Consider the following 7,526-nt stretch of genomic DNA (forward strand, 5'->3'; position numbering starts at 1 on the left):
CTGGATAGCTTAATATACTGACTGGGGGTTGTCTCTGGATAGGAGCTTCTACATGTTCTGTAAATGTGATATTTGACGGATAAAGATCAGCTGCTCTTTTCAGGTACAGTTGGCTACTATACTGTAAATGATTAGCTTTGCTTGCTGGCCTAACCTACTAACCTATACTACTGTAAATTACTAAGCAGTTCCTTACAAAATCGGTTACTTTGCATTGTAAAGCCAATGTATAAAACACAGTATACACAACTAGCTTTAGCCAAGTCACTTTTGTCATTTCAACACTGATTTCAAAGACATAGAAAGAAAGTAAAATAGCTGATAGGTTCTACATCATACAATGTGTGAGCAGTTCGCACAAAAAGGTGACTGAAAAGTCAAATAGGACTTTTGGTTTGGCTTCTTCTTTTTTACTCATACCAGTCGTTTAAGAGCATGGACCAGGACGGCTGCGGTGTCTGCTGGTTTTCACTCAGTCACTCTTACCCTTCAATCAGCATCTGATGCAAACCTGGGAAACCAGGTGGGTGTGAGTGGACTCTTAACTAACCAGTTATTACATAATGGAACAGAGCAGCACCATGGTGAAAACCAACAGACTAGTCTGCAGCCCCGAGGTCTTTTGTGGAGTGGGAGGAGGCACGAGGTCAGGGAAGCAGTGGTAAAAGCACTGGATTGGCCCTTGTAGGGTCAGGTAGGGATGTGATTGGGACAGAGGTTTAGTACTGTGGGGAGCAGGAGGGGATATGTAAGAGATTTAGACTCATCACCTGTTCTCTGAGAGAATCTCTAAACTCACATATCAACACAGTACTTCCAACTGGGCTAATAGCACAGATTATAGGCTAGAATGAGCTGGGTTATTTACGGTGCATTGACCTCTAAAACCGTCTTGAAAAGGGAGTAACTCATGAAGCAGATTCACAGAACAATAGAATATGTAGAATAGAATGTGTGAGTGACCGTGTAGGGTTTTAAACTCAAATTACATTTAAAACACTGTTATACAGTGAGCAACTGCCTGTCACATATTTGTCATCTGCTCAGGGTAACGAGGTGTGTGTATATGTATGTGTATGGCGGGGGGGGGGGAGCAAGATGCAATTTAGCCTAAAGGCCTGAAATCCGCTTTAAAGGAGAAGTTCACTTTATTTGAACCAAATCTGTATGTAAATAGCATGTTATAGAAGTGCCCAGACAGTTTTGTGCAATCTCAGTTGTTTTTGAGAAACTTACACCACCAGCGATATACTTCCTCATGCTCGTTCAGCAGTTGCAGGGTTGCAAATTAAACATGAACAAAAGCTCCAAAAACACCCAAATCCGTCATTTTAGAAACTGCAACGCTCTCAGTATAGTGATGCAGGTCTTTTAGATGTTTTAGACATGAAATTGTGTAATTGCGAACTTTATCCACAACGTTATATTCCATTTTGTGCGACTCGTGCGATAATTCTCTGTGTAACCCACAATACTTTTCCATGTACGCATGTGCGTGCTACACGGAGAAGCAGCACAGCTGGATCAGGGAAACCGCTTGAGTCGCACAAAATTGAATATAACGTTGCGGATAAAGTTTGGAATGACACAATTTCATGTGTCTGGGCACTTTTACAACATGCCATTTACATTCAAAATACAGATTTGGTTCAAATAAAGTGAACTTCTTCTTTAAGCTGAACAATCGCATCCCTGAGATGGCCGTTACCTGTTAGTTCACTGTGTAGCACCAGGACAAGCCCTCATCTGCTCCGGCTGAATCAGATTCAGAGCCCTACTCCAGGGTTTCCCAAACTCGGTCCTGGGGCCCCCTCTGGGTGCACGTTTTGGTTTTTACCCTAGCACTACACAGCTGATTCAAATAACCAACTCATCATCAAGCTTTGATTATTTGAATCAGCTGTGTAGTGCTAGGGCAAAAACCAAAACGTGCACCAATGGGGGGCCCCAGGACCAAGTTTGGGAAACCATGCCCTACTCTACGTTCTGGCCCAGGTCTGCTTCTGTAGCACCAGAGTCCTGATGAGGACTCAAGACTCCCTGGCGTGGCCTCCCTGGGGCAGGGCTGGGTGGATGAGTCTGATGAGTCTGTCAGCCCGAGGTCAGGTTGAGATTGGACTGAGCTAGGTTGGGCTGGGCAGGCACAGCCAGGGTAAAGGTAGGGGACCAGGCTGCTCTGAATTCTGGATGCAGGTTCTTATAATTCTGCCATCCTGGTCAAGGGCTGCAACAGGTTTAAGGGTGAGTGAGAGTGGAATCAGGATCCCGACTGGGCTGGCTGGGTCAGACGGTAGTTCTGATGTTTTTGCCAGGCCGGGGGCTGCGGTGCACCTTGGTGTGTTTGGAGAGGTGGTCGCTGCGGGCAAACTTCTTCTCACACAGAGAGCACTCGTAGGGCTTGACCCCAGAGTGGGAGCGCCGGTGACGAGACAGCTCATCAGAACGAGAGAACCTACAGAGATAGAGGAGCACAGGTCAACACCCAAACACCCTGAGAAAAGTCCTGAGATAAAACACATTGGTGTTTTGATCATTTCTTTTAATTCTAATTGTTTCTAAGTTAAACAGCCAAGTGTGTCAGGAGGCCGGTTATTCCCACTGTTTGATAGCCCGCAGACTAGTGCTCAGACTCAACTCTGGAGGTAAATAGGAACACTAAATGGTGGGTCAAACAGTATTTACAATATACACAGTGTACAAAACATTAGGAACACCTTCCTAATATTGAGTTGCAGCCCTTATGTCCTGAGAACAGCCTCAATTCATCGGGGCATGGACTCCACAAGGTGTCGAAAGCATTCCACAGGGTTGCTGGCCCATGTTGACTCCAATCCTTCCCACAGTTGTGTCAAGTTGGCTGGATGTCCTTTGGGTGGTGGACCATTCTTGATACACACAGGAAACTGTTGAGCATGAAAAATCCAGCATTGTTGCAGTTCTTGACACACTCAAACTGGTGCACCTGGCACCTACTAAAATACCCCGTTCAAAAGCCACATAAATCTTTTGTATTGCCCATTCACCCTCAATGGCACACATACACAATCCATGTCTCAAGGCTTAAAAATCCTTCTTTAACCCGTCTCCTCCCCTTCATCTACACTGATTGAAGTGGATATAACAATTTACATCAATAAGGGATCATAGCTTTCACCTGGATTAACCTGGTCAGTCTATGTAATGGTAAGACCAGGTGTTCCTAATGTTTTGTACAGTGTACAAACAACATATCCTCTAACTACCTCAATAACCCGAACCCCAATCCTTTCCTTAGGGAGCTCACTGCAGTTGCTTATTGGGATATTAGAAACTGTGAGTGTTGTAATATCTCATATTTGCGGAGCCTCTATATTGTTACTGTCTTATACCAGCTCTATTCCCTACCTCCGCAGACAGATTTTTTTTTCTTCTTTATGTTAAATTTACAGTGGAATACTGTGTCAATATCCTAACAAGGGGTATAGAGCATATTTTCTACTGTCATCATTATACCCACTTCATTTTGAACCAGTCATTACAGGCTTTTCTTTCTTCTCTCAGTTGTATTATCCTATCACGTTAATGACTAGGCTATATGATAATGAACTAAACAAACCTAAGCTTCCTGTGTTTTCTGCATGTTGACTAGCATTGTTATGATATAACCCACCTCCAGCCACAGTCAGGCCAGCTGCAGGTGTAGGGCTTCTCTCCTGTGTGTCTGCGGAAGTGGGCCTTCAGATGGCTGCTCTTGGTGTACATCTTCTCACAGCCTGGATGAGAACACTTGTGCACCCTCAGCGTCTCTATAGGAGGGTGTCTGTTCACCCTATGGGGGGCCACAGCTTTCACCACAGCCCCTCCACTGTGACCCCCAACCACCGTTGCCCCAACAAGCCCCCCAGCAATCCTCACAGTGATCGGTAGAGGGGCAATCTTCACGTACTTCTGGTCTGGAGCTCCGGCGTCCATGCTGGCTACGTTGAGAAGGGTGGCTGGGGCGGAGGGCACCTGTGAGGCAAGCAGGGTAAAGTTCTGCCCTCCGTGGAGCCCCAAGACCAGGTGGGCCAATCTCAGCCCGCTGGACGCCCCAGGAGGAGAGCCTGTCTGGGGGAGAGGCTGTGCCAGCGGCAGCGACTGGACCTGGAGTAACAAGGGTGCTCCCAGGAGCACTGAGGGGGTGGAGGGGGACGGGGAGGGGCATGGGGCTGCTGGGCTGTGAGGGATGTTGGGGGTTTGTGGGGTGGGGGGTGACAGGGCAGCGCTGGTCCCTGGGTCACTTTGTCCCCCTGGGGAGGAGAGAGGATGTTCCATGGAGCTGGAAGGGGAGGGAGCGGGCTCCTCAATGGGTTCACTAGAGAAGAGAACCCCCTCTCTCACCAGCTCCATCTTCTCCCTGAGGAATTCCTCAATGTCCTCAAGGGTGGGAGAGAAGGGCGAAGGCAGGCGGGGGCTGAAGTTAGGCAGCCTGGGGTCCTGCAGCATGTCTTCTTCTCGCTCCTCTCTATCCCGCTCTGTGGGGGTCAAATAAAGTCGGAGCAGGCCCCCTTCATCATCCTCCTCCTCCTCCTCTCCAGGGCTGAAGCTGAGCCGAGCACCCATGTCCCCGGCATCTGGGCTGTAACCGGAGGCAAAGCTACCCCCCTCGCTCCTCCCCTCACTGCCCTCTCCCTCCTCAAGCTCCAAGGAGACCAGGCTAGCACTGTCCCTAAAGAGGTCATTATCAGGGACCAGCGCTCTGCTGCTTAACGACACCATTGAAACAGTCCATATACAGTCCAAATAAACAGGAGATGAGCAGGTACCACACTTCTCACTACACCTGCACAGAAAATGTGAGGGATACCACAGTTAAAAATGTGAATAGTTAAACATGAATAAGAACGTAATATTTAATACTGAAACGCAGTTTAGGAAGGTTGCACCTAGCCGTATTTGTAGGAACAATGGAAATGTGGAATGGTCCAATGGAAATGCGAGTGCAAGGTGAGAGGATGTGTCATAGCCAAGGTGGTGTGTGAAAACAGCAGGGTGCAACTTTGCGAAACTGTGCACTGTAACAGAGCTAGGTAATAATAGGCTAACTGAAAGCTGACAATCAACAAATTATTAGGCCAAACATCTCATCCGAATGGGATCAAGGCCTAAACGCATGTACTGAAACAGAGCAAATATATCTGTCATCAAATGAAAAATAAACCTATCAGTGTTATTTAATATAATTAATTCGACCATCATAACAATGCAGCAACAAGCGGGATAATTAAATGGATACATTGTGCATAATGACGCGTCCAGCGTAAACACTGCCCACATGACGCCCGTATGTGTCTCGGGCGCAAAACAACATGGTGCAGAACTGTAACAAGTGCGTAATTACACGAAAGTGAATAATGTTATACAATCGATACGTTCTTCGAAGTCAGCAAACACTATTATTTAAAACTTCAACTGCTTTTAAACTCAGCGCATGGGCAGGCGAGGCGCATGGCAAGCCACCTGACTACAACAGCCAGACAGGAATTCACGAGTCTCAAACTCGAAGCGTTCTATAAATACAAATCTAAGCATCCAGCGCAAAAGAAAAGAGCAACTACCACTAGTAATGGCGAACTTACCGTCTATAATCATGAAATATATTAAGCGCTTTCGAAATGCACCGTCCTCGAAGTTTTTCTCCGTCGTGTTATTGTTGCAGAGAGAGATCCCGTCACTGCCAAGGTTCCATGTTGGCATTTTTTATGCGCCCATCACATGACTGCATTTCTGTACGCTCAGAGGCAAGGATCCAATTCCGGCGGTCTGGTTGGCTAAAGTTACGGAGGCTCGCCCTAAAACAAGGGATTTAATTGGTTTCCGCTTGATGGACGCTGTTTTTCCCCCAATATTTTGGAAACGTCATTGATCTAGGCCTACTGTCCCTATGCCACCGGGAAAATTACAATTAAAGCCACCACAGTTATGTATCCAGTGTTCTCAAAATGATATCACACATACAACGTAGCTCATTTAGAAACCATGTCAGTCATGAACTGAACAAGATGGCAGAGCATTGAACTGCAGCAGGTGGTACAATGGACATTTTGTTTAATTAAAGCCTATGCATTGCTTAATTAGGATTAAGAATGATAGCCTTTTTCATGGTTAACAAAATGTTGGGGTGTCTGTCAGCCCTTTGGAGAGCACATGTATAAACACTAGACTCAGACTGGTCTCATAGACTAGACGTAACATAGTTAATGTAAATCCGGGATACTCAAATTATTATGATATGTTAGGTTTGGTATGGTTACATAAGATAGAAGGTTACTTAAGGCAAAAACGAAAGGAGAGTGGTTGGTCGGGGTGGGTGGGCGTATGACGCAAACATCTAGCAACCCTCGGGTTGGGTTGGGGCGTAATAAAGCGATTGACAAGCAAGCCAAAGGTTGCATGTTCGAATTTCATCACGGACAATTTTAGCTAATTAGCAACTTTGCAACTACTTACTACTTTTTCGCTACTTTGCAACTTAATTAGCTGTTAGCTAACCCTAACCTTAACCATTTTATCTAACCCGTCCTCTAACCCTAACCTTACCCTAATTCCTAGAGCTAGCTAACGTTAGCGTTAGCCACCTAGCTAACGTTAGCCACAACAAATTGGAATTCATAACATATCATACATTTAGAAAATTCGTGACATATTGTATGTTTTCAAATCACTAACATATTGTACGAATTGCAATTCATAAAATATGATACGAATTGTAAATCATAACATATCATACGAAGTGGATGATGGACATCAACAAATGAATACATACCATAGGAAACATAAATATCATATTAAATGGATTGTCACTGATTTATGTACAGAATATTACGAAATGCTTTGAGACCACATTCCAAGACTAGAGAGCCTACCTCCATTATCGTGTTTGGGAGTGTGGTAGCGATACAACGGGGACCTCTGCTGGGGATTCAGGATATTGGCCACAATGATCCAGAGTCAGCTGGGTTTTTAATCCCTTCATTGTGTTGGTGTGGATTTGGGTGGTGTAATCTGATTCCAGACAAGTCCTTATGAACAACTTCTGTATCAAACATAAAGGACAGTCAAACTCATATAATTTAGTTTACATATGAAAAATAATGTTTGATGTTTAAAATATTGTATTCAGGAAGGAGAAATAATGCTTGCATATAAAAATGAAATAATGTAAGGCACTACTACCTACTATCACCTTGTGTAACAACTGAACCTTTCCCTTGATACAATTACAAACGATTTAAAATCATAAAAAGCTATAAAACAAACCAATATATTATTTAAAAATATATGTTCCTCTTTTTTTTTTTTTACGTTTGCGCATTAGGTAAAAACACGTCCAAGACAAGAAAACATTGAATAACTACATGTTCAACATGATGACAATGTATTGTATTACATTCAAGTACATGGTTTAAAAGTAAGGCATGCAGCAGCCTACAACGGAAACTGATTTACCTGCACTGACTTCCCTGAGGAAAACAATGTTATACTTCATGCCCAATACAAACACACAA

At 44.6% G+C, this 7,526-nt stretch overlaps 1 protein-coding gene across 1 annotated transcript; it reads right to left on the reverse strand.

The window, feature by feature from the left end:
* Positions 1–1,897: 1,897 nt before the first annotated feature.
* LOC311133665 (uncharacterized protein) lies at positions 1,898–5,712 on the reverse strand. Its single transcript, XM_084167198.1, has 3 exons — positions 5,598–5,712; positions 3,650–4,801; positions 1,898–2,452 (listed from the first exon to the last, which is right to left on the reverse strand). The coding sequence occupies exons 2-3, from the start codon at positions 4,735–4,737 to the stop codon at positions 2,284–2,286; spliced, it is 1,257 nt and encodes a 418-aa protein (XP_084023324.1). The 5' UTR covers positions 4,738–4,801; positions 5,598–5,712; the 3' UTR covers positions 1,898–2,283.
* Between the last annotated feature and the right edge of the window lie 1,814 nt (positions 5,713–7,526).

Source organism: Coregonus lavaretus (assembly GCF_964263955.1).
Source record: "Coregonus lavaretus genome assembly, chromosome: 8".
Lineage (NCBI taxonomy): Eukaryota > Metazoa > Chordata > Actinopteri > Salmoniformes > Salmonidae > Coregonus > Coregonus lavaretus.

Excerpts from the sequence above, each read along its gene's own strand:
- LOC311133665 (XM_084167198.1), bottom strand. The coding sequence starts at position 4,737 with ATGGTGTCGTTAAGCAGCAGAGCGCTGGTCCCTGATAATGACCTCTTT. Across the intron at positions 2,453-3,649 it reads TGGCCTGACTGTGGCTGGAG|GTTCTCTCGTTCTGATGAGC; the intron begins GTGGGTTATATC and ends CTATCTCTGTAG.